The following is a 26,469-nucleotide window of genomic DNA, read 5'->3' as shown; positions in this document are numbered from 1 at the left end:
TTATTTGTCCTATAGTTAATAAATCTCATTCTTTAATCAGTTGTCTAACAAAAGACCTCTGTCCAATCCAATTATCACCCTTTCAGTATGAAGGATTCTGGATCAGGGTTGTCATTAGCGTTACCATTTGAAGACTATTGCAGTGTTTTCACTCGGCTCCCAACCTTTTTAATGCTACAGTCCATAGTCAACATGACATCTACTCTGAACTGCTGCCATTTTAAGACTCAGTCAAAGCAATGTGGTTGTATAGAGGGGCAGCTTTGGTCCAAATTCAAAATGGTGTCTGAGAGCACTTTAAAACCAAATACCTTACGCTGAAATAGATAATGGCCCAGGGTGATTCAGATGATGGCGGTCTGGAAACATTTTAAAGCGACAACAAAAATAACTGTGCCCTGGTTATACACAGCCCAAATACTCTTACATTTTATTTGGCTGTATTTTGCATTGAGTTTCCTTCTGGTCATGCAATATTGCAGTGTGTTATCTGACTGTTTATGCCTACCTAGCCATATGTTCTATCTGATAGGTGACAAAGGCAATTTATAGTGAGGTTTGTGTTGCATCTGTACATGGCTCTTGGTTGAGCGAATGAGGGAGAGGTGATTTTATTATGCAGTCAGTGTTTGCAGAAAATTCAAACGAGTTCTAAGTTCAGGTGTAATTACTTCCCTGACCTGAATATATGAATGCCGATGAGGCTATGCAGCCAGTCAACCATTGGATTTATCTGGAGATGGCAGGAAGGCATTCCTCTACTGAAGGTTGCCAACAGTGCGAACTGTTGAGGCACATAATTTAGCATCAGACGGTGTCCTTAGAATACTATTGGTTGGTAGTGTCCTATCTGACCGTGCCAAGCATGCTTGAATTGTGATCTAAATATTTTTAGACGTGCTATTTTATCATGTTTTGTATACACATCAGTATTAATGGAGCTCAATTCAAATATGGAGGTAGTTGTCACCATGATCAGTCTGAATTGGTTGACAGGGTGCCTCTGAGGCTGCGTTTACACAGGCAGCCCAATTCTGATCTTTTTCCAATAATTGGTCTTTACACCAATCAGATCAGCTCTTTTGCCAATAATGGGGCAGCATGTGTAAATGCTGCCAGAGGTTGCCAGATATGAAAATGTTGTAGCCTACTTGTTGCTGAGTAAAACGCTTTAATTTAGTCAGGTGTGGGGGGGGGGAATTTGAATCTAATGACCCGACTGTCTGGGTCTCTATTGTTATTGAGGACCATGCCCCTCTGCCTTTGAAGAGATTAGATGTATGACTCATCTGTGGAGGCATATGCCTAATGGAGGAAATTAGTTTCAAATTAAGAGTACCTGGAGGCCTGTTGCTCACATCTTCTAGACAGAATCTAGACAGCTAACGTTTCTTGCTGCCTTGTCTTACCCTTTAATGTCAGAAATGTTCACCATTACAACCATATTTGAGGCTGTTACATAGATCACAAGTGCATATTGTAATGTTATTGGAAGTCATTTCTATGAACAACAGCTTACTTTATCCATACTTCTACAAGAGTGGATGAACTCTTTTTCGTATGACAAGTAATGCAGAACAAAATTGTTTACTGTCAGGTAATCCTCTTTCCAATTTGAGGACAATACATGAAATCTGAATGCTATCTGGCACGTTCACAATCTGGTGTTTATCAAACTACCTCTGTGCAGCTGTCCAACTGTTAAAAGATGCCTCAGGCAGGCACCAGAGAATCAACTGTACCTTCCTGGAATGTGGAGAATGTTGCCATTTCAACTGCAAGAGACCGACAACGCCTACAGGAGAATACTTTTAACTGTTTAAATACCATTTAAACAAAACAACCTATGTCTCCTGGGACAATCATTGTTTTTCGTGATGAAATGCATCACATTAAATCAATATCTGAGAGATGGACAATTTTGGCCACCTTCTAAATCAGTGGTATGGGTCACCAAATGAATTTATATATGGGGGAGATTTTGTTTTGAATGCAGCCTAGTACTGGTGCAATTCACTTATCTTCCACATAGGGAAGAAATTCTAGGTGTAGTACAGATTATTTTATGGGACAATATAAGGTGCCTTCGGAAAATATTCAGACCCCTTGACTTTTTCCATATTTTGTTACGTTACAGCCTTATTCTAAAATTATTTTTTAAATCCTCAAATCGATAATACCCCATAATGACAAAGCAAAAACAGGTTTTTAGAAAAGTTTGCAAATGTATTAAAAATAACAAACATACTATATTTACTTAAGTATTCAGACCCTTTAACTCGAAATTGAGCTCAGGTGCATCCTGTTTCCATTGATCATCCTTGAGATGTTGCTACAACTTGATTGGAGTCCACCTGTGGTAAATTAAATTGACTGGACATGATTTGGAAAGGCACACACCTGCCTATATAAGGGCCCACAGTTGACAGTGCATGTCAGCAAAAACCAAGCCTTAAGGTCGAAGGAATTGTCCATAGAGCTCCGAGACAGGACTTTGGGGAAAGGTACCAAAAAATGTCTGCAGCATTGAAGGTCCTCAAGAACACAGTGGCCTCCATCATTCTTAAATGGAAGACGTTTGGAACAACCAAAACTTCCTAGAGCTGGCCACCCATCCAAACTGAGCAATCGGGGGAGAAGGACCTTAGTCAGGTTAGTGACCAAGAACCCAATGGTTACTCTGACAGAGCTCCAGAGTTCCTCTTTGGAGATGGTTGTCCTTCTGGAAGGTTCTGCCATCTCTGCAGCACTTCACCAATCAGGCCTTTATGGTAGAGTGGCCAGACCGAAGCCACTCCTCAGTAAAAGACACATGACAGCCCGCTTGGTGTTTGCCAAAAGGCACCTAAAGATTCTACCACCATGAGAAACAAGATTCTCTGGTCTGATGAAACCAAGATTGAACTATTTGGCCTGAATGCCAAGTGTCACATCTGGAGGAAACCTGGCACCATCTTTACGGTAAAGCATGGTGGTGGCAGCATGCTGTGGGGATGTTTTTCAGTGGCAGGATCGAGGGAAAGATGAACGGAACAAAGTACAGAAAGATCCTTGATGAAAACCTGCTCCAGAGCGCTCAAGACATCATAGTGCGGCGAAGGTTCACCTTCCAAATGTGTATATACAGTTGAAGTCGGAAGTTTACATACACCTTAGCCAAATACATTTAAACTACGTTTGTCACGATTCCTGACTTTTAATCCAAGTAAAAATTCCTTGTTTTAGATCAGTTAGGATCATCACTTTTATTTTAAGAATGTGAAAGGTCAGAATAATAGTAGAGAATGATTTATTTCAGCTTTCATTTATTTCATCACATTTCCAGTGGGTCAGAAGTTTACATACACTCAATTAGTATTTGGTAGCATTGTTTAACTTGGGTCAAACGTTTCGGGTAGCCTTCCACAAGCTTCCCACAATAAGTTGGGTGAATTTTGGCCCATTCCTCCTGACAGCTAGTGTAACTGTGTCGGGTTTGTAGGCCTCCTTGCTTGCACACGCTTTTTTAGTTCTGCCCACAACTTTTCTATGGGATTGAGGTCAGGGCTTTGTGATAGCCACTCCAATACCTTGACTTTGTTGTCCTTAAGCCATTTTGCCACAACTTTGGAAGTATGCTTGGGGTCATTGTCCATTTGGAAGACCCATTTGCGACCAAGCTTTAACTTCCTGACTGATGTCTTGAGATGTTGCTTCAATATATCCACGTAATTTTCCTCATGATGCCATCTATTTTGGGAAGTGCACCAGTCCCTCCTGCAGCAAAGCACCCCCACAACATGACGATGCCACCCCCGTGCTTCACGTTTGGGATGGTGTTCTTCGGCTTGCAACCTCCCCCTTTTTAGATGTTCTTTGGGTGGTGGACCATTCTTGATACAGACGGGAAACTGTTGGGTGTGAAAAACCCAGCAGTGTTGCAGTACTTGACACAAACCGGTGCGCCTGGTATGTACTACCATACCCAGTTCAAAGGCAGTTAAATCTTTTGTCTTGCCCATTCACGCTCTGAATGAAACACATACACAATCCATGTCTCAATTGTATCAAGGCTTCAAATCCTTCTTTAACCTGTCTCCTCCCCTTCTTCTCCATTGATTTTAGATTTAACAAATAACATCAATAAGGGATCATAGCTTTCACATGGATTCACCTGGTCAGTCTGTCATGGAAAGACATGTTTTGTAAACTCAGTGTATACTTCATTGAGTACAATTCTACTCCAATCATCTTGCTAATTCATCACTTGTGCATGTAGAAACATTTCATTGGGCTATCACACTGTCATATCAGGATTCTAATCTGACTACAGATGAGACAAACTTCCAAAAATACCAATAACTTCTCAATCAATGATTTGTTCTGGGACCAGGGGGTGGCCAGCTCATTGTAGCAAGTATAGTTTGCTGCTCTCGCAAATAACCATTTGCAATATACAGTAGTTCAAATGAAGATGGGCAATACGGTGCAAAAGGATTGGGGGCTTCAAGCTGATGTTAATTAATTCAGCCTAGCAGTTTAGAGGGCTCTGCATGTGTTCTCTCCAAACCTGCTGCGTCTTTATCTGCTGAGCGCTGAGCAACCTCGCTGTCATCCTCCATTTTAAGGACTGACTCAAGCAGCTAGCCATCTGCAGTGAAGTATACCTATACTTTTAGGGCAAGCATGTCACTGTCTGACCTTGGTATCACTCTCACTTACACTATGATAGAAGGGGTTTTGGGTGTTGTGATCTTACTGTTGTCATCTGTTGGGTAAATTATAAGGACACTTTCCCAATATAAAACTGATCCGTCCCTGTCCCGCCGACTAGTTCGTAACGACGACACGACTTCAGGTTTAAGGAAGGTGATGTCATTGCATGACGGGCTAGAACTCATTAGATAACTAGTTCACACCTGCTGCAACCCCAACAACTGGCAGAACCGAAAGTATGATTTTCAGCATAACACCGGCACAACTGTAACGCTGGTTCATTTATAGCCTAAAACCAGGCAGGTATGTCTATGTACCACCTTACGTTACACTAAGTATTACACTGTACCTGCCTATAACACCAATGTAATAAAGAGGCACTCTGAAATTTTGACTGGTTACTTAAACAGCATGGAGGGGACCAAGCAATATTTGGTGTAGCCTACATTGGTATTTTGATATAGGTCACTTTTCACGCAACTTCGATACAAAGTGATTTTCGTAGTAGATTAGGATATACTTTTCGCTAAACCTTTTCCTAACCTTAACCTCAGTCTCCTATCCAACCTGCCACGTTAATTATTCTAACCTGCTGCGTAAATTCTCCGAACCCTCTACGAAAAAGACAATATCGAAGTGGCATGAAAAGAGTGTTTCCCATTTTGATATGGTATTGTGAGAGCAATCGAATCCAATTTCCAAGTCTGCTATTCCAAAATCCCTGGCGCGGCAAGTCGATTCTGGAGGGTAGCAGAGACATTAACTGCAGCTGATGTGACTTCATGGCAGGCGAGAATGGCTGACAGAACATTATCCGACTACAACGACATTTATTTGAAGGGATGCATGTTTTCTTTCTCTTAGAGAAGACGCATACAAATTGTCTAACGAAGCATAAATGGTAAAATATATATCCTTACGCAGTTGAGGCCGAGCTGATTAGAAGCTGAGGTGGATAGCCCACGCAGCAATTTTTTTGCGTAATTCGCAGCAAGAATTCAGATTTGACAGACAGAAGATACTGTGAGACTATACGCATTATGCGTAGGAAACGATTTCAAAACATTTCCTGGATCTTATTTCGGCGTTGAGAATACGAAAGATATTTTTTACTAACCCGTGTTCTATCGCTGTGAATATCAGTGACTACAGATGATCACATTCCCCCCCCCGAACATCACAGAAGCTATCAGGCTAATGGTAGCCGCTGTGAGGAGCTAGAGTAACCAAACCCCGAGGATTTCAGAGTTGGAATAGAATGCTGCTCTATCAAAATGTATTACATTCAACGGATGACAAGGTCCAAAACAAATCTACAGCAAACTTTCAGCGCTGATATGACGCTGGGGTTTAAATAAGATTTTTGAAACTGTCCGAGAACTGACACAAAATACAGGTGCAAACTGATCAGCTGGTTTGTTGAAATTACTTGGTCAGCGCTGACGCTGTCTGATGATGGATCAAACTGCATAGCCAAATGCCATTTTACTTTGCGTCGACTTGACGTTTGGAGCTGCAACACATTGGGTCAGTTGTCTAACAAGAAGTTCGGATGAAAGTAAACATCTGGTGCAATGTTAAGCTACATGGTGCGAAGCGTAATGTACTATTCGTGCTAAAGCGTATGGGTCCTGCGTACTCAAGCTCCCGACTCCCACACAAAAAGGATTCTCTGTGCTGCTGGGGGTGCAGTGCAGTAGCTGTCACAGCTCCACATCTGGCTACTGGCTGTCTAGTTAACTAGCTAATTAGCTAGCTAACTGTCTCAAACTCTGTGGTCTCTCTGTTGGGTAGCTAGTGAATTAGTTCCTGTATCATTCGAGAGAAAGATTGCTTTGTGAAATCACTTCGGTGGTTATCGTGTTCCGAAGAGGCCTGCCTGTATTTTGGACAATATCTGAGATCAATCGAAACGTTTGAATTGGTCCAGTGCTGTTTTCTAAAGGAAAACACTTAAGGATTTTGCGTAAGGCACGTGTTTTTTAAAGGCAGAGTTAGGGTGACATTGCGGTCTCTTTATATCGAATATAACGTCGCCCGACAAAAAAGGGAAAGTGGGACATTGTCCATCATACGTATTAACGCAGTGGGATTTTTACGTCTGGTCCGCGTTTCCACCCACCCCTCCCGCGTTGACGGTGATGGGTCGGAAGCGGTGTGTCGGTGCAGATTGTTCCAAGATGGCGGCTGGGTGCTGCGGGGTGAAGAAGCAGAAGCTGTCGGGATCCCCCGGGTCGGGGGGTCCTGGCGGGGTGGGGGCGGGTAACGGGGTGGTAGGGACTGGACATTGTGGCTCGGACTTGGGGATTGGTTCCTCCTCGACTGTGGTGGCAGGGAACATGAATCGAGTGAACGGCCTGGGGGGTCCTGGGGGTAGTAGTAGTAGCACCAACGCATTGTCCCCAGCCCCAGGAGGCTACAACTCAACTGGCATCTCCCCGAATCTTAGCCCGGGATGTGGTTCGGGAAGTGGAGGCAGGAAGATGGTTGTTTCAGCGGAGATGTGCTGCTTCTGTTTCGACGTGCTTTATTGCCATCTGTATGGATACCAACCTCCCCGAACACCCAGGTTTACAAACGATCCCTAGTAAGTTATATTATTATGTTGTTAGCCAGCTAGCTTGGTAGTTAACTACCGGTGCTATTGTGAACATTATCATCGACTGTCTAGTTAAGATAACTAGTAGTATCTAATGTTCTTAGTTAGCCAGCCAGTTACATCCGATAACGAAACAATTACAATGTGGTAGTTTAATAACACAGTCTGTTAGTTGAATTATGCAACGTTGGGAAGTTAATATATTGCTGCTGCTACTTGGATAAATAAGTTATTTTCACTAGGTGGTGTGGTGCTCATGGGTGCTAGCTAACGTCTGCTAGCTAGCTCAACAAAGAAAAAAAGTAGCTAGTTAGCATTAATGGCTAAGTTAGCTTGGTAGCCAGGAAGGGCGAGCGTTGCAACTTCCCAGTTGAGAAAGTTTGGAACACCCCACACAGCGCGTGGTGTGTTTGTCATTGTATCTATTCTAGATTCTATTCCGTCATCTAACATAGAGATCTAGAACGTTGATAGCGAATGTGTTTGTTAGCTATATGGCTAGCGCGCTAGTTACCGCTGTCTGAGCAGCCAGCATTCAGGTTAGCGAGCTAGCATACCTCAGCCAGGGAAACTTTAAAGGGGCCATCTGCAGTTGCTAAGTAAATTTTTGGACTAATAAATGAATTATGTACCCATTGATTCCTGAAGAATATAACTTAGAAATGCCGTATGAGCTTAGATCAACTGTCATACCCCACCAGAACCTAAAATATAAGTTTGTTTTACGGCAATGTTTGTAAACAAAGTAAATCTAAACTAACACTGCATGGCCACAAAACATGCTTAAAACTATACATTTGTTATCATTGATGGTCAGACCTTTTATCAATAGCTGTCTATGAATTTGAGTGGTTACATTTCTCCAGCCCCATCCCTCATCTTTTATTAACCCTATCAGTCCCGAGACCCCAGCAAATATTTGATTTTCATTTATCTGTATGTCCAGCCCATGTTTACATTTTTCTTCCTTCAGGACAACAAGTATAACACACAAATAGTTGCATTCTTGAGTTTTAGTGAGAAATGTCAATAAAAAAATATGTTCCAGAAAACCTGATTTAAAATGTATTTATAAGAATGCTGTAAGTACAGAAATAGTTTACTCACCGGGAAATTAATATCCAACTAGTCAGTGACAACTGTGGAGTTTGCGACAGCAACTATGTTGGTTTATAGAGCTCGCCAGCTTGCAGTCATAAAACCCGGAAATGAGTTACCTCTGGTTCGTTCAGCCATCCCTATGGGGAAAAAATGAATGGCGAAAGAATAGGGTTTTGTAATAAACACCGAAAATAAGGTTTGAGGTTTGAGGTTAACACAGGCTTAGGAGATCTCATACGTATTGCTCTATGAGATAATAGCACTTTTTCCTGGGATTTCCTTTGTTCTTCTATGTAGAATAACCCCTAACCTTCTAACGACTGTTGTGTAGCTCGTAGAGCAAAACATTTGTGTGTTTGTGGCAGTCTCTGCTTTTCATAGATATTTTTTAATAGTTTATAGTAAACATCATTCGGACTTTACAGACATTTTTGTAAAAAGACCCGGCCCAGGGCCCCTTTCGGGATCTGCCCTTTTCTCACAAACACAGCTCTAGCTCAGCCCCCGTTAATCACACAGGCTAATGGTTGGTATCTATGGATGCAGAAGAAATTGACTAATCCAATGTTACCCATAAGTCTTTAGCTTAAACACACAATGTTTGAAAGGGGTTGGACTTCCAACACTTTACAGTGGGACTCATTGGGTTAAATGAAACGGGTGGGGAGTATGGTTGGTTTGTTATCGTTTAAACTGCAGGTTTCCTCTTTAAGAAGTTGGCTTGCTAGCTAGTTCAACCGGACACTAGCTATGGTAGTTCGCTTAAAGCGAGTAACCAAGCCAGTAACTCATGCCAACAGATATTTTATTTTGTTAGATTGGGCATACCGTTACTTTATTTGTCAAACCGCTGACACTGAACCCTGGAGCAAGCTGTTGTATTCTCACGCAAAACATAATTATTTTATAAAAGGTATTTTTCCACATATGTGTTAAGTTAAAGCCTCAAAGTACAAATTGRCTGTAGGTAGATTTGGCAACCCCAGAGATTTTATTCAAAACTCAAAGAAAATGTGAACCATGTGCACTAGGGCTGGGAATTGCCTGGGACCTCAAGATATCACAATACCTAGGTGCTGATAGGATGTGTATTGCAATTTTTTTATTTTTTTTTATTTTATTGTGTTGATAAATTAGATTTTATAGTGAAATTTAATCAATACTGTACATTGCTATACTGTACATTGCTTGTTTACAAAGACATAACACAAACAATGGATTAATAGCCTACAACCTTTGTTTTGGGTTATGATAGTGCAATACAGTTGTCCTAAACTCAAGACATAAGGTAGGCTAGCTATTAAAAATATTGCCTAGTCAGACCATTATTACTGTTCCAGCTGGCCGATAAGCATTTTATTAGGTAGGTAATATTAAGTGTAGCACAGAGAATTTTCGACCAACCTTTTTACTTGGCGATACTTCCTCAATTACTGACTTGGAAGACAAAATACGTCTTATGCTATATTTTGCCATGACTTATGCCAKCTGAGTGAGTGACGAACAAATACAATAGGGGCCCACTGGAGGTCAGGGCCTCTAGGCCTTGGGTGCTCGGTCAGTAATTCAGCAATGATTACTGCAAGGTTTAGATAGCTGGCTAGACTAACTTACGTAGCGATCTTTAAAATGACATGGGCTAATTAATTGACTGTCAGTGACTGACATARCAAGAGGAGAACTGCTGATGCACAACCACATTTCGAAATTACAGGTTTGGTGCGCCAAAATTGTTTTTGTGGTGTGGGGGACCCTTGGTGTTCCTGGCACCAGTTTAGCCTACACACTTAGTTAGGCCTACAAAATTGGGGCGGAAGATAGCCTAGCAGTTAGGAGCGTTGGGCCAGTAACCGAAAGGTTCGCTGGTTAGAATCCCCATGCTGTAAAGGTGGAAAAATCTACCTTTCTGCCCTTGAGCAAGAACGTCAACGCCCAACAACAACTTCTCCCCAGGCGCTGATGATGTCGATTTAAGGCAGCCCCCTGCATCTCTCTGATTTGAGGGGTTGGGTTAAATGCGGAAGACACGTTTTGGTTGAATGTATTTAGTCGTTGATTTAGGTTTCCCCTTTCCCTTCCATTGTCATCAGTTATTACTGGCAACCTAATAGCCAGTTTAGGGGGCTGTTGTCATGGTGGCCTTGCTCACAGTAAACATTGAGATGSTATTTTTATTGCGATGTGAATGTACTTTTCTCCTCTAAGGCTGTTAAAATGGTAATTGGCCATTACAGATAGATAACTCAGAGGTATTCTCTGCATACTAGTGTGCAAAACCATATTTTAGCAGATAAGTAATTTTAAAACCAAATATGTCTGAGCTGCCTTTTTGCAGTTTAAATGTGTTGGGATGAATACATTCTGTTATGGTAATATATGAATAAAGGATAGAATATTGTGGTCGCGTCACCACCCCAAATAATACCTTAGTCATTGTGATAATTTTGTATCTTGTGACATATTGTTTCTTATATGTCCTGCTAGTCAAAAAACACGTTTGACAGCTTTCGCACAAAACCCCAAATTGCCCCAAAATCATTGATGCATTTCAGCATTGTTGCTACCATATACATTTCACGGTGATTCTGTCTACACTCTATTAACTAGAATGCTAGCGCTGCTGTGCCTTCATTTGAAAGTAAAATGAACATGCTGTCCATTATCCTATGTATTTCTAGATGTTTGAAACTTCATAAATGGGAGGCCTGGAGACAAACTATCGATGCCATTTATTTCAACATTGTTTTCTTCTTTATAGAACATCCAAACATCAACATGCAGCTCAAAACATTGTTATGCGTCAAGTCTTTTTGAGATATTTTTGTTAGGCGCACAGCATTTGCCATAATATCTCATACAGTGCCTTCAGAAAGTATTCAGACCCCTGGACTTTTCCCACATTTTGTTACGTTACAGCCTTATTCGAAAATGGATTAAATAGTTTTTCCTCATCACTCTACACACAATACTTTCCARATGCACTCTAGATACAGGTTTCTGCATCCTACCTTTTATCAGCATTCCTTTTGGAAGTTGCCTGACGTTTCTATAGGTATGTAAGGGAAAGAGTGCATATAACATATTTATCTCTCCTCTCCCTCTYACACAAATGCATACGCCGGATCACATGAAAGTATATGCTTCCCATTTTTGTAATGTTGGATAGAGGAGGAGTAGAGCAATTGGTTGACAGTTGGACACGTGATCTCATTTCTCAGTTTACACGCACAGGGGTTTCTTGAATGAGAGTTTAATGTGTATGTGTGTACATACATGCATACATACATATTAGTGAGAGTATCCGGGTTGCTATTGGTCTATTGAATTGAAGGGTATTTTCCCTTGATTCTGAAGTCCAGTTTTCAGCTAGTGTGTAATGCTAACCAACATCTTGTGTATGTTGTCATACTCCGTATTCACCCAAGCACGATGCAGAAGAAGAATAGTCTGAATCAGTATGTTCTTTGAGTGTGACATGAAGCAGCTAGTGCTCAGGGCCATGGGGATAATGCACTGTAATCCGTTGATCTGATGCCCACTGTCTCTGGATTTAGAGGTCAAAGGAAAGTTCTGCCTGATGTCAGGAAATGGGACCGAAAATCCAAGCATGGAGTGGTAGATGGGAGGGGTTGGAGGAGGTTGGAAACCCAGCCTTTTATTTTCCTTCAAAGGGAAATTCCCCCGTGAAATGATTATTTTATATCCAGTTCCGCTGTTCTGGAAAGACTAAACAAAACCTGAACAAAAATACACTTGAGTATATAGCATTAGGAACACCTGCTCTTTCCATGACAGACTGACCAGGTGAAAGCTATGATCCTTTATTGATGTCACTTGTTAAATCCACTTCAATCAGTGTAGATGAAGGGGAGGAGACAGGTTAAAGAAGGATGTTTAAGCCTTGAGACAATTGAGGCATGGATTGTGTATGTGTGTCATTCAGAGGTTGAATGGGCAAGGCAAAATATTTAAGTTCCTTTGAACGGGCTATGGTAGTAGGTGCAGGCTTACCGGTTTGTGTTATGAACTACAACGCAGCTGGGTTTTTCACGCTCAACAATTTCCCGTTTGTATCAAAAATGGTCCACCACCCAAAGGACATCCAGCGAACTGTTGGAAGCATTGGCGTCGACATTGGCCAGCATCCCAGTGGAACGCTTTAAACAACTTGTAGARTCCGTGTGGCTGTTCTGGGGGCAAAAGGGGGTGGAACTCAATATCAGGAAGGTGTTCCTAATGTTTTGTCCACTCAGCGCATGTTGAGCTGTTTTTCTTCAGTAGAAGGCATCTCATACATTCATATATATTTTTTTAAGGTTATATATTCTTAAATGTGAAATTGATCACCCTGAGGTGGTTGTTTGCAGGAGGCAATAGAATACACACGGTTCTAGCCCCTCCAATCGGTTCTGACATTAGTATGGTCCTAATATAGAGTGCTGTCTGCAATCTCTGTCCATCTATGAAGACAATGAACTGAAAGCCCCACTGTTTCTATATATTTTAACGCAGTTGACATCTTTACGCTAATGTTCGTATTGAATAGCAAGGGCTTTCGCTGTGTTGAGACTGCACTCAGGTCCTCTCCAAATTTACTCCCACTTGCGTTAGCCCGTAAGTCCAAAACGGAGACGCGAGTAGTCTGATCCATCCAGGCGAGTGCGTTTACCACCAGGAGGATTCACCTGATCAGGTGGGCGGGACCAGCTCCAGGAGGAAGAGGGTTGTTGCTGTCTTCTGGGCATGGCCCATAACCATGGTTGTATAATAAAGCTGCTCTGCCGGGGCTTAAATKAACGTTAAATTTACCCTTGTACCTCAAGCCTCCAGCTTGGTTTATTCTAGACTACTAGAATGTGTTAGTTGTACTGGGCCTGGTTGTTTCTGCTTGAGGAACTGATGTGAGGAATATGACACCAGTCCCTCCCATCCCCCATCTGATCTCTGCACACACTCCTGCCCACAACACCAGCTCCTCTTGTGACCCATACATTAGTAGCCAAGGGAGTGTAATATGTGCATGCATGTGACAACTATTTTCTCAACTTGGTAGATACTGAGCCAATACAACAACATTGAATCTCCTGAATAGTCGCCCCCCCCCACACACAGTGTGAAAGCTGGCACTGGGCCTGGGATTGTAGTGTAATGTGCAATTGTGACTGATGTCATCAGGACTGATTAGTAGTCGGTCTGCAGTGTGAAGGTGGCTGTGTGAACTGGGCTCCAGATGTAGCAATGCGCATGAAAACGCCCCTGCAGCTTTTTCTACTGTTTCCCCTGTTTGGGATGGCACGGGCCTTCTTTTTATGGGCTGATTGGTACAGAGCAAAGGATTTGAAGCAACTCTTAAAACAGGATGTGATGACATAAAACCTATTTATCTGAACTAATGTGTAGGCTTTCCCTTTGTTTGACTTACTGCTTTAAATTGAGACTGAGTGACTAACTGGGCACYGGTAAATATGCTTGACAAAGCTTTTTAAAAGCATCCTTTGTTTGATGTACTTTGCAGAGACATGGCGTGTCCTCAGAGTTTGACCTCTGCAGTGCAGAAAGTTGGTTCTCCGACTGGATTCMATCCCAATGTGTTTKTGTKCCCGAGTTGGCAATGGATGAATACCAAATGGGAAGTGATGGATCACCCTTTTACACGTCATTTAATTGAAACCATTGAGGATGTCTGCTCTTCACTCTTCAGACATAAAGAACAGTCGGGGTGGGGGTTGGTATGGTATGTGAGGATAGCGTTGGCTGTGGGTGTGTGGGGAATGGGCGATGAGTGGAACCGTCAAGGTCACAGTATGGCACGTGATGCGATAGGACAACCCTTTAGTATGTGGCCGGCAGGCTGGGATTACTGTTCAGAATTGGCACACTGAACCGATTGGGACATCTGGGAGAGTAGAGCGAGAGGAAAAAGAGCCTGAATAGCGCGATGAGCACCTTTTTATAGGTGCYCAGAGAATAGCGTTACAGCATCTGAATGTACATCTTCAGTGGACAGAAAGACCATCATGCTGCTCGGGTTGATACCTGGCTGAACATTGAAGGCGATTTTCTGGTTTCTAGCCGATTTAAACACAGGCCTACTTCGCAGTCTCCCTTTCATATCTGCCCTATTGTCCTTTTTTAAAACAATTTTCATCGCTCCACCATGGGGTTTTAGACAGATTTTCGTTTGCTTAGACCTCATGGTGTGATTTGATTCATCAGCAGTTTATTAATAGAAGTCAATGTTGACTCGCACGAGTCTGGCTTTTTTTAACACACTGAACCCATCAACCCTGGCTGCATGTCAAAAATGTACTCCGTCGACCCATCCCTCCAGAACACACACCATAGAAGAAGGTTTACTTAGCAGGCACAACTGACCGACCGCTCACTCATGAGACCCATCATGGATTCTTGTCAGGAAAATATCTGATAGACAAATGTTCTAACTGAAAAAATAATTTCAGTTTTGAAATGGAACTCCTGCTTTTGTCAGACCAGTGGAAGACTATTGATAAATGTGTTATTTCACCCCTCAGAGTGGTGCTTGGGGCAACAACTGAAGCTCTTGTTGGCTGTCCTTGCCTCTGCCTTCGTTTTCCCATTTGGCTCACACCACGGCCTCTCTCAGGCTGCTGCTCACCTTGTTTGCCAAGGGGTTCCTCGGCCAGATTAAAAGCGATTCATCTTGAGGGAGCTGCAGGCTAGCCTGACTGACTCACTGACTGGCTGTCTGGAGGAACTTGTCTCTCTGAAGTCATCCCRTTACATCAGAGCTAAAGTTGTCTGTCTGCCTCTCCAGAGATCACTTCTTATTAGGATCGACTGACATCAATCTGTCTTTCGTTTCCCCCTCTCTCAAGCATGTTTATGCGACGCWTCCGTCTCTCACACACACTCACTCTGACAGATTTTTCTGTTGTGCAGTCTCTCGCTCTCTCTCCTACCTTTCTCCAGTCTTCTTTCAGACTGAAGGTCACTGTGAAGTGGTTGTCCACCGTTCTGTTTTTTTTCAGACACTTATCGAGKGCTGTCTGTGCAGTCCAGAGAGGAGTGGATTTAAATGTAGATTGGCTGCTCCTCAGTTTTGATTATTCGGATCCCCGTTAGCCGACGCCAATGGCGACAGCTAGTCCTCTCTCTAAACAGATCTTGCTGATAAAAATGTTGATTAGTAAGCAACACCTCCTTTCCTCACTCTGTATAATTTTCTCTCCCAAGACCATCTTTCCTCCCTCCCCCATGCATTGCCCTGGCTTTTAAATATACACTATATATATACAAAAGTATGTGGACACCCTTTCAAATGAGTGGATTTGGCTTTTTCAGACACACCTGTTGCTGACAGGTGTATAAAATCGAGCACACAGCCATGCAATCTCCACAGACAATACATTGTCAGTAGAATGGCYTTACTGAAGAGCTCAGTGACTTTCAACGTGGCACCATCACAGGATGCCACCATTACAACAWGTCAGTTTGTCAAATTTCTGCCCTGCTAGAGCTTCCCCGGTCAACTGTAAGGGCTGTTATTGTGAAGTGGAAACGTGTAGAAGCAACAACAGCTCAGCTGTGAAGTGGTAAGCCACACAAGCTCACAGAACGGGACAGACGAGGGCTGAAGCGCGTAGTGCGTAAAAATCATCTGTTCTCGTTCTCTGGAGTGATGAATCACGCTTCACCATCTGGCAGTCCAACGGAAGAATCTGGCTTTGGCAAATGCAAGGAAAACGCTACCTGCCCCAATGCATAGTGTCAACTGTAAAGTTTGGTGGAAGAGGAATAATGGTCTGGGGTTGTTTTCCATGGTTCRGGCTAGGCCCYTCAGTTCAATTGAAGTGAAATCTTAACGCTCCGGCATACATTCTAGACGATTCTGTGGTTCCAACGACAATGCCCCTGTGCACAAAGCAAGGTCCATACAGATATGGTTTGTTGAGATCAGTGTGGAAGAACTTGACTGCTCTTGTGGCTAAATGAAAGCAAGTCCCTCAGCAATGTTCCAACATCTAGTAGAAAGCCTTCCCAGAAGAGTGGAGGCTGTTATAGCAGTAAAGGGGGGMCCAACTCCATATTAATGCCCATGATTTTGGAATTAGGTGTTTGACGAGCAGGTGTCCACATACTTCTGGTCATGTACATGAAGTTATGAACCTCAAAGGCGTTGATATTAAGAATAGTTCTATTTAATTTTTCTGGCCCTCTCTTTACAATGGTCATCATGAAATATATATCTACCTCTACAAGTTGCTCTGTTCAACAGCTGTATCTTCTTCTGGAGAACTAAGTTGATACTGTAGACTGGAGATGCCTATTTATACTCAGCTCTGATCATAGACATCTGCTTAGCTGTGAATGAGGYTGGAACCCTTTCATCGTCTTCCTATCTGCCCAGATTGTGACTTAGTAATGTCTGTACAAACATAGTGTATTAACCTAGGCAAGGGTCTGCCTTTTGTGTTGGGCTATATATTTCTTTTGATATGCTGTGTGTATATATACTTAGCTAGCGACAGTAATCCTGGGGTTTATTGAGAAAATGTCTTGTGATTTTAGGGCAAAGAGGTRGAGCTGCTGCCAGGCTTTTAGTGGATTAGTTGGACACCCTAATCTGCAGTATTTCCTGCATATGAGGATCTTGTGTCGATGTGTTAAACATGTATGTTTTGTTGGCAAGAGACTAACCATAACAAGGCGATCAGTTTACAGAGAAGGCAAAGTAGTATATCGGTTGGTGCAAGGAAATGTTCTTGACTGCTGCCTCATTTGTCTGTCTGTCTCAAATGGATTGTGTCTCCCAATGGGCAGTCGAGCTCGAAATGTGGTGCTGACTAAGTCCAAATGGCCGTAATTAGAGGACAGAGTAAACTGGACAGGTTTTCACAGCCACAGAGCTGCTTTGAAGGAAAAATTTTAACTTTTTTTATCCAGAGAACACCTGAATGTAAAAGATGATCTCTCTAACAGCAAAATACACTGAACAAAAATGTAAATACAACACGTGTTGGTACCATGTTTCATGAGATGAAATAAAATATCCCAGAAGTGTTCCATACACACAAAGCTTATTTCTCAAAAATGTGGTACACAAATGTGTTTATATCCCTGTTAGTGAGCATTTTTCCTTTGCCAAGAGAATCGATCCACCTGAAAGGTGTGGCATACCAAGAAGCTGATGAAACAGCATGATCAGTACACAGGTGCACCGTGTGATAGGGACAATAAAAGGCCACACTAAAATGTGCAATTTTGTCACACAACACAGTGCCACAGATGTCGCAAGTTGAGGGAGTGCGCAATTGGCATGCTGACTGCAGGAATGTCCACCAGAGCTGTTGCCTGAGAATTGAATGTTAATTTCTTTTACCATAAGCCGCCTCCGTCGTTTTAGAGAATTTGACAGTACGTCCAACCGGCCTCAACCGCAGACCACGTGTATGGCTAGTGGTTTGCTGATGTCAACGTTGTGAACAGAGTGCTCCATGGTGGCGGTGGGGTTATGGTATGGACTGGCATTAGCTACGGACAACGAACACAATTGCATTTCATCTTTAGCAATTTGAATGCACATAGATATTGTAATGAGATCCTGAGGCCCATTGTTGTGCCATTCATCTGCCACCATCACCTCATGTTTCAGCATGATAATGCACAGCCCCATGTCGCAAGGATCTGTATATAATTCCTGGAAGCTGAAAATATTCCAGTTCTTCCATGGCCTGCATACTCACCAGACATGTCACCAATTGAACATGTTTAGGATGCTCAGGATCGACGTGTACAACAGCCTGTTCCAGTTTCTGCAAATATCCAGCAACTTCGCACAGCCATTGAAGAGGAGTGGGACAACATTCCACAGGCCGCAATCAACAGCCTGATCAACTCTTTGGAGGAGATGTGTCACGCTGCATGAGGCAAATAGAAATAGGCCATAGAAACCCATTTCATGAAGCTCCCGACGAACACTTCTTGTGCAGACGTTGCTTCCAGAGGTAGTGAGTGTTGCAACCGAGGACAAACGATTTTTACACACTTCAGCCCTCGGTGGTCATGTTCTCTGAGCTTGTGTGGCCTACCACTTTGCTGCTGAGCTGTTGTTGCTCCTAGACGTTTCCACTTCACAGTAACAGCACGTACAATTGACCGGGCAGCTCTAGCAGGGCAGAAATTTGAACTGACTTATAAAGAAGGTGGCATCCTATGACAGTGCCACGTTGAAAGTCACTGAGCTCTTCAGTAAGGCCATTCTACTGCCAGTGTTTGTCTATGGAGATTGCATGGCGGTGTGCTCGGTTGTATACACCGGTCAGCAACGGGTGTGGCTGAAAAAGCCGAATCCACTAATTTGAAGGGGTGTCCATATATTTTTGTATGTATAGTGTATCTGTGACCAACAGATGCATATTTGTTTTGCCGGTCATGTGAAATCCATAGATTACGGCCTAATACATTTATTTCAACTGACTGATTTCCTTAATTTAACTAACTCAGTAAAATCTTTGGATTTGTTCCATGTTGCATTTATTTTTGTTCAGTATATAACAGAATGTAGCCATCTTATTTTTTGTACTTGCTACAYGTTGTCAATCAATATGTGTCAGTGAAATGTTAGGTGAGGAAAACCCTTTGTCGGTGTCCAATATCACCACTAGGAATGTGAGAAATCAATGTAAATATTGTCTCAATTGTTTTTCTCAACCCTAAGTGGGTCCTGAATCTTCAAATTAACACCCAATAGAGGGTAGGCCTAGTTTTTACATGATGTTCTAATGTGTTCAACTCTAAAGGTCCCAACATTGTCTTCCCTTCTTTCTCTTTCAGCCCGCTGTTCGTCACATGGAAAATAGGCAGAGACAAGCGGTTGAGGGGATGTATAGGTACATTTTCTGCCATGAACCTGCACTCAGGACTCAGGGAGTACACCCTTACCAGGTAAGCCTCTCTCTTGATCATCATGCCCAGAGGTCCAAGCCTGTACTGCTCTTTCCTTTAGGCTAAACCACTGCAGTCAGGCTTTTTCTCCAAACAAAAGTCTCCCTCAGTGGAAGTTAAAAGTAGAGCAGCTGGTTCCGACCCGTCAAGCGCTATGAGGCGGAGGGTGGTGAGCAGTGACGGGGGAGACGAGTGTAGGCGCTAGCAGACGCACCGTGTCTGTGTTATCTCCCTGTAGTCTGCTGGGATATCTCCGGAGGGACTGGCTGACTGTCACACTTTTGCCTCATAGGCATGAACAACAACATAGAGGAAGGGAATGAGGGATGATGACAAATCCTTTTTGTGGTATTGAAGTAAAAAAAAAAAAATATCTGGGTGTGAAGTGGATTTATCTTTTGTGTTTGTTCTTATTATTCCGTCACTGAAAGACCCCCKGCATCAGAGCAACAATTCTGCTTTGTTGGATTATAAAAGGAAAGGGCTCATTGATCGGGGACAAACGGCATACCAGCTGGACAGGAAAAAATGACTGTTTGAATGGGCAGGGGAGGGGGTGCACGTAAGGCTGAGCTGTAGCTCTCTATTGCTTTCTCACACACATATAGTGACATACACACTCACTCACAGACACACACTGACATCTGGAACTGGGCTCCTATTGGCTACAAGTTAAGACTCCTGCCAGCCTCCTATTGGCCAGCGCTGTTGCTAGGATGATTCCACACAGGCCTACAGAGGAGGTGATGCACTGCAACAGAGAGATCAATCTTTCTGCTGTTACAGCAAATGTCAAGTTGGACTCGACAAAATCAATTCATTTATTTGATCTGATAACATAGAAGCCCTTACAATAGCATTTCAGCAACAAAACATTTTGTTTTAGTTGACATGCAGAGTTTCCCGTAGCTTTTGTTTTTTAAGTTCATCGGAGGTAGTCAAGGTTCAAGGATAATGCTTTTTAAAGTTTCTTCTGTGGACTGAACTGTACCTAGGTACCACAAATTTCAGCCCTCCCGTTTTCTTTTTAGTTTTTAGAGGGGGAGAGCAGCGTGTTGTCAGGGGGAACCAAAAAACAGGGCGAAGCGTCCAGATGAGGATGCCAGTAAAGCTGAGGGTTTTCTTCACTCAGTATGAATGCCTTCGCACGAATGTCATTAGTGAGGCTTGGGTTTCTTCTGGGGAAAAAGGGGGCCTTTTTATATTCAACTCTAACAGTAATGTTATAAATATTACTGTCTTCTTTGATCAAAAGAAGGATAATCCTTCATGTTTTACATGCAAAAGTAATTATGCTATGATTTTCTAGCTTGTTTGTCTGGAAATAGCTGTATCTGATCATGTATCTTGCTGAGCCGAACAGACAGGGCAGCTTTACTTTCTGTCTCAGAGCTCGTGCTAACTTAACCCATGGTCGTTTTTTGTTTTCAGACACTTTTCCCTCCAGCTGCATTCCAGGGAGATCTCATTATTATTCTCAATATTCAAATTTGAAGATCTCATAATGCCATAATCTCACCAGGCAGAACAGAATGCATGCTTAGGAAGATGTTATTGTGTCAAACACACAGTTTGTTTCTGACTGTGCCTTTTCAATCCTCCCAACAAACAATTGTGGTTCGCCTCTGCTGCTGATACCTTTTTGAAACCAATGTTTTAAATAATGTTTTCAAAGAGGAGAATGTCCATGGCTGAGGGAGAGAATGATTATTATACAGTTGCCTGGAAGCCGCTATTGTACCAAGTAAGCCATGTCCTATAATTATCCAGTTAATGTTTCGGGAATTTAGGCTATACCTCAGCAATTCTACAGAACACCCCTCCCACTCTTACCATATACAAAACTATAACAAGGAGCTTGTGTGTGTGTGTTTTCAGTTATGTGTACGTCAAAGGACATTTGGTGCTGAATAAATCATGCAACACATGCACATCCAGAGGAGGAACAGCCCCAGGGACTTCCAGGAAGGTTTTACCTCCCTGAGAGATGCTGCTCAGTGCTCAGCCTGGCTCTCAGACATGTATGTAACTCATTTACACTGTCATGGCCAGTTCAGATGCAGCTTTGCCTGTTTAAAGGGCCCCAACAGTCATTCTGATTGACATGTAAAATAGCCTTTTGTGTGACTAAAACATCACACACACAATTTGTCTGATTTAAAATGTTCAACATTTGAGAAAAAGTACTTATTCTCTCATGTCAAACTACCAGGAAGTCTGAAAAGACAGACTGGGCTAATGTGGCGGGGGAGCTCACCTTGACTTGGTTATTATCAAGCAACATGGACCCAGTGTTGCTGCGAGATTATCTCTGCTGATACACAAAGCAGCTCACATTGTTTTCGCAAATTATTAGTTTATCGTGTTTGGTTAACAGCATCAATATAGACAATGTTGACCATATAATTTAGCTAACTAGCCCAAATAGAATTGTCAGCAGTGTTTATCAAGCTAACTAGGTAGTTCATCTTGGACAATTTTACTTTCAAATCAAATTTTATTTGTCACATGCTTTGTGAAAGAAAGGTGTAGACTTAAAGTGAAATGCTTACTTCCCAACAATAAAAAWAAWAAAWWAAWAATAATAATAATCATAACACATAGAATAAATACACAATAAGTAATGATAACTTGGCTATATACGCAGGGGTACGAGGTAGAGGTAGATATGTACATATAGGTAGGGATAAAGTGACTAGGCACCGGGATAGATAATAATCAGTAACAGCAGCTTATGTGATGAGTCAAAAGACTTAGTGCAGATATTCCGGGTAGCTAATAGTTTGCTAAATAACTGTCTTATAGCTTGGGGGTAGAAGCTGTTCAGGGTCCTGTTAGTTCTGGGAACCGCTTGCTGTACAGGTGAGCGTCTGGGTACATTTCCAGGATGAAGCTCCCGATCAACAGTTATTGTGCTGATGTTGCTTCCAGAGGCAGTTTGGAACTCGGTAGTGAGTGTTGCAACTGAGGACAGACGGTTTTACATGCTTCAGCACTTGTCAGTCCCGTTCTGTGCACTTGTGTGGCCTACCACACAAGCGGGCAGAAATTTGACGAACTGACTTGTTGGAAAGGTGTCATCCTATGATAGTGCCACGTTGAAAGCTACTGAGCTCTTCAGGAAGGCCATTCTATTGCCAGTGTTTGTCTATGGAGATTGCATGGCTGTGTGCACGATTTTTATACACCTCTCAGCAACGGGTGTGACTGAAATAGCCGAATCCACTAATTTGAAGGGGTGTCCACATACTTTCACATATACAGTACCAGTCAAAAGTTCAGACCCACCTACTCATTCAAGGGTTTTTCTTTGTTTTTACTAAACTCAGCAAAAAAAAGAAACGTCCCTTTTTCAGGACCCTTTCAAAGATAATTCGTAAAAATCCAAATAACTTCTCAGATCTTCATTGTAAAGGGTTTAAACACTGTTTCCCATGCTTGTTCAATGAACCATAAACAATTAATGAACATGCACCTGTGGAACGGAACGGACACTAACAGCTTACAGACAGTAGGCAATTAAGGTCACAGTTATGAAAACTTAGGACACTAAAGCTGACTTTGAAAAAGAAAGATGCCCAGGGTCCCTGCTCATCTGCGTGAATGTGCCTTAGGCATGCTGCAAGGAGGCATGAGGACTGCAGATGTGGCCATGGCAATAAATTGCAATGTCCGTACTGTGAGACGCCTAAGACAGCGTTACAGGGAGACAGGACGGACAGCTGATCATCCTCGCAGTGGCAGACCACGTGTAACAACACCTGCACAGGATCGGTACATCCGAACATCACACCTGCGGGACAGGTCAGGAGGGCAACAACTGCCCGAGTTACACCAGGAACGTACAATCCCTCCATCAGTGCTCAGACTGTCCGCAATAGGCTGAGAGAGGCTGGACTGAGGCTTGTAGGCCTGTTGTAAGGCAGGTCCTCACCAGACATCACCGGCAACAACGTCGCCAGGCCACAAACCCACCGTCGCTGGACCAGACAGGACTGGCAAAAAGTGCTCTTCACTGACAAGTCGCGGTTTTGTCTCACCAGGGGTGATGGTCGGATTCGCGTTTATCGTCGAAGGAATGAGCGTTACACCGAGGCCTGTAATCTGGAGCGGGATTGATTTGGAGATGGAGGGTCTGTCATGGTCTGGGGCGGTGTGTCACAGCATCATCGGACTGAGCTTGTTCTCATTGCCTGCAATCTCAACGCTGTGCGTTACAGGGAAGACATCCTCCTCCCTCATGTGGTACCCTTCCTGCAGGTTCATCCTGACATGACCCTCCAGCATGACAATGCCACCAGCCATACTGCTCGTTCTGTGCGTGATTTCCTGCAAGACAGGAATGTCAGTGTTCTGCCATGGCCAGCGAAGACCCCGGATCTCAATCCCATTGAGCACGTCTGGGACCTGTTGGATCGGCGGGTGAGGGCTAGGGCCATTCCCCCCAGAAATGTCTGGGAACTAGCAGGTGCCTTGGTGGAAGAGTGGGGTAACATCTCACAGCAAGAACTGGCAAATCTGGTGCAGTCCATGAGGAGGAGATGCACTGCAGCACTTAATGCAGCTGGTGGCCACACCATATCTGATATACCCCCCCCCCTTTGTTCAGGGACACATTATTCCATTTCTGTTAGTCAATGTCTTGTGGGAACTTGTCCAGTTTATGTCTCAGTTGATGAATCTTATGTTCACAGAAATATTTACACATATTTACACAATATATACAATATTTACGCAGTTGACAGTGAGAGGACATTTCTTTTTTTGCTGAGTTTATTTTCTGCATTGTAGAATAATAGTGAAGACATCAAAACTATGAAATAACACACATGGAATCATGTAGTAACCAAGAAAGTGTTAAACAAATCAAAATATATTTGAGATTCTTCAAAGTAGCCATCCTTTGCCTTGATGATAGCTTTGCACACGCAAAGCTGTCATCAATGAACAATCTAAAATAAACAAATCCAAATATATTTTTTATAACACTTTTTTGGTTACTACATGATTCCATATGTGTTATTCCATAGTTTTGATATCTTCACTATTATTCTACAATGTAGAAAATAGTACAAATAAAGAAAAACCCTTGAATGAGTAGGTTGGTCTGGACTTTTGACTTGTAGTGTGTGTGTGACAATCAATGATGTCAATCAATGATGCCGGGGCGGCAGGGTAGCCTAGTGGTTAGAGTGTTGGACTAGTAACCGAAAGGTTGCAAGTTCAAATCCCCGAGCTGACAAGGTAGAAATCTGTCGTTCTGTCACTGTTCCTAGTCCGTCATTGAAAATAAGAATTTGTTCTTAACTGACTTGCCTAATTAAATAAAGGTAAAAAAAAAWAAAAATAAGTTTGTATGATTCTCCCGTTTGGCATGTCTCTTGATGTAATGACACTACAACAGTGTCAGAGTATCGGGCAACTATCCCCCATGCTTTTGTTCCATGCTGGCTAAAGACCAAATAACTAGCTTACTGCAGGGGGGAGGGGAGAACCAGTAACTTTATGATCAAMCTTTATCGTTGTACAAGCAACAGTAAAAGGAAATAAGGCGGTATCTAATTTTATGCAAAGTGTATTACATTTGGTTATTGTTTTAGTCATATTATATCTTAAACATCTTTGTCAGGGTTAGCGAGCGTTAACCATTCTGATGGCCTCGCTGGCCCACAGTGAGGGAGAGAGAGGATGCAGTTGATTACTGTGTTGTGTGTGTGTTTATACATCTGTGGCTGGGATGAGACAGAGGAGCAAACAATTCATTAAAGAATGCATTCATGTTATAGTGGCTGGGTACAAGCGGTTTCAATGTTTCTCTGTCTATGTGTGTTCCTCACRTGATCTGCTTTCGTGTCAAAAGGGCCTTGCTGCAAAGCTTCACCCGCCCAATGATCTGTCATGCACCGTAGGAATGTCATACATTAGTGTGTGTTTGCTGTACTGTTTTATATATACTATGAAGTAAATGACCACGTTTGGGGGGTCAAGCTCATCAATTCTCTCATCACTTCCGTCATTTATCTTTGGGACCATAGATCCATTCATTGTAGCAACCGGTATTAAACATATTAAAATATTTAGTTGATAGATGACAATCGGATCACTGTTTGGCATCCATCTGGTATTATACTGTGTTTTATGGATGAGCCTCAGCAGCGTAGGTCTGTAGAGAATGAACTGCTTAGTATCCTGCTCCACCTCTCACTGTTAGAGGATCTTACAAAGCATGTTGTGTCTCTGTAATGTGTTATGCGTGCTGTCCAGAGCAGCCATTTTGTAGAGAGTTAGATCATCGGTTTGTTTTAGTAGACGGCCCTCGTGCTCTGAAACTACCAGCCAGGCAGACTTGTCACGTCCCTGTTGTACTCCCCTCTCTCTCTGCTAGTACTGGAACTGGTGATGACTGCACCAGCAAAGGAATGTGGACACATCAACTTAGTGGATGCAGTGTTGTTTGTATTCAGCTATAGGCCTAAATGTAGCTTATAAACGTGAACATGTGTGAAACACAGGCTTGGCTTAATACTATTTGGATAAAAGGGTCAGCTCAGGAAAACTACAGGTTTATTTGTATAATGACTCATCTGATACTGAGGGTAAGCCTCACTACTCTCCTGTAGTTCCAGAGGTATGTGGGCAATGTCTGTGTGTGCATCCATATTGAGTCTACTGTCTGAGGAATATTTGCCAACCCTGCCCCTCTAATCAATCAGTTTGATCTGCTGCTCTGCCACCAGCAGCACGAAGCATTCCCCTCTCTCCCATGGAATCTTTCAAGGGAGCTGCAGAGAATGGATGCAACACGGGCATTAGAATAATTTCTCCAGCCATGGCTGTTGTTTAGCCACTGAGACTCTTAGAGCCGATGTCATAGCTGGTCAGGACATTATAGAATGTGGGTGGACTGTCTATAATCCTGTTTATCGTGACGAAAATGATCATGTTTTCCACCCACCTCGCCATTAACCATGTTGTTAACACAGGAAATGGAGGGGCCAGTGAAACACGAGAAAGGACAGATATTGGGAGGGCCTGACTCGTAGGGGATGTGTAATTTGTTGCTAAGGGCCTCTGGGTAATGAAGGATGACCAGCTGAATGCTCTTGAGTTTAGATTGTAGCCTCAAGTGTTTTAGTTGAGGCTTAGCT

At 42.8% G+C, this 26,469-nt stretch overlaps 1 protein-coding gene across 2 annotated transcripts in view; it reads left to right on the top strand.

Annotated features, from left to right (window-relative positions):
• Positions 1-6,228: 6,228 nt before the first annotated feature.
• The window catches only part of LOC111950867 (nuclear protein AMMECR1), a 34,408-nt gene continuing 14,167 nt past the window's right edge, over positions 6,229-26,469 (top strand). For both annotated transcript variants that reach the window (XM_023968785.2, XM_070434590.1), the window contains exons 1-2: positions 6,229-7,282; positions 19,211-19,321. In XM_023968785.2, coding sequence (XP_023824553.1) covers positions 6,837-7,282; positions 19,211-19,321 — 557 coding nt within the window. In that variant the 5' untranslated portion in view covers positions 6,229-6,836. The remainder of the gene's footprint in view (positions 7,283-19,210; positions 19,322-26,469) is intronic.

Source organism: Salvelinus sp. IW2-2015, linkage group LG23, assembly GCF_002910315.2.
Source record: "Salvelinus sp. IW2-2015 linkage group LG23, ASM291031v2, whole genome shotgun sequence".
In the NCBI taxonomy this organism is placed as follows: domain Eukaryota; kingdom Metazoa; phylum Chordata; class Actinopteri; order Salmoniformes; family Salmonidae; genus Salvelinus; species Salvelinus sp. IW2-2015.
The sequence above is the reverse complement of the archived record's forward strand: the minus strand, read 5'-3'. Positions and strand labels throughout refer to the sequence as shown.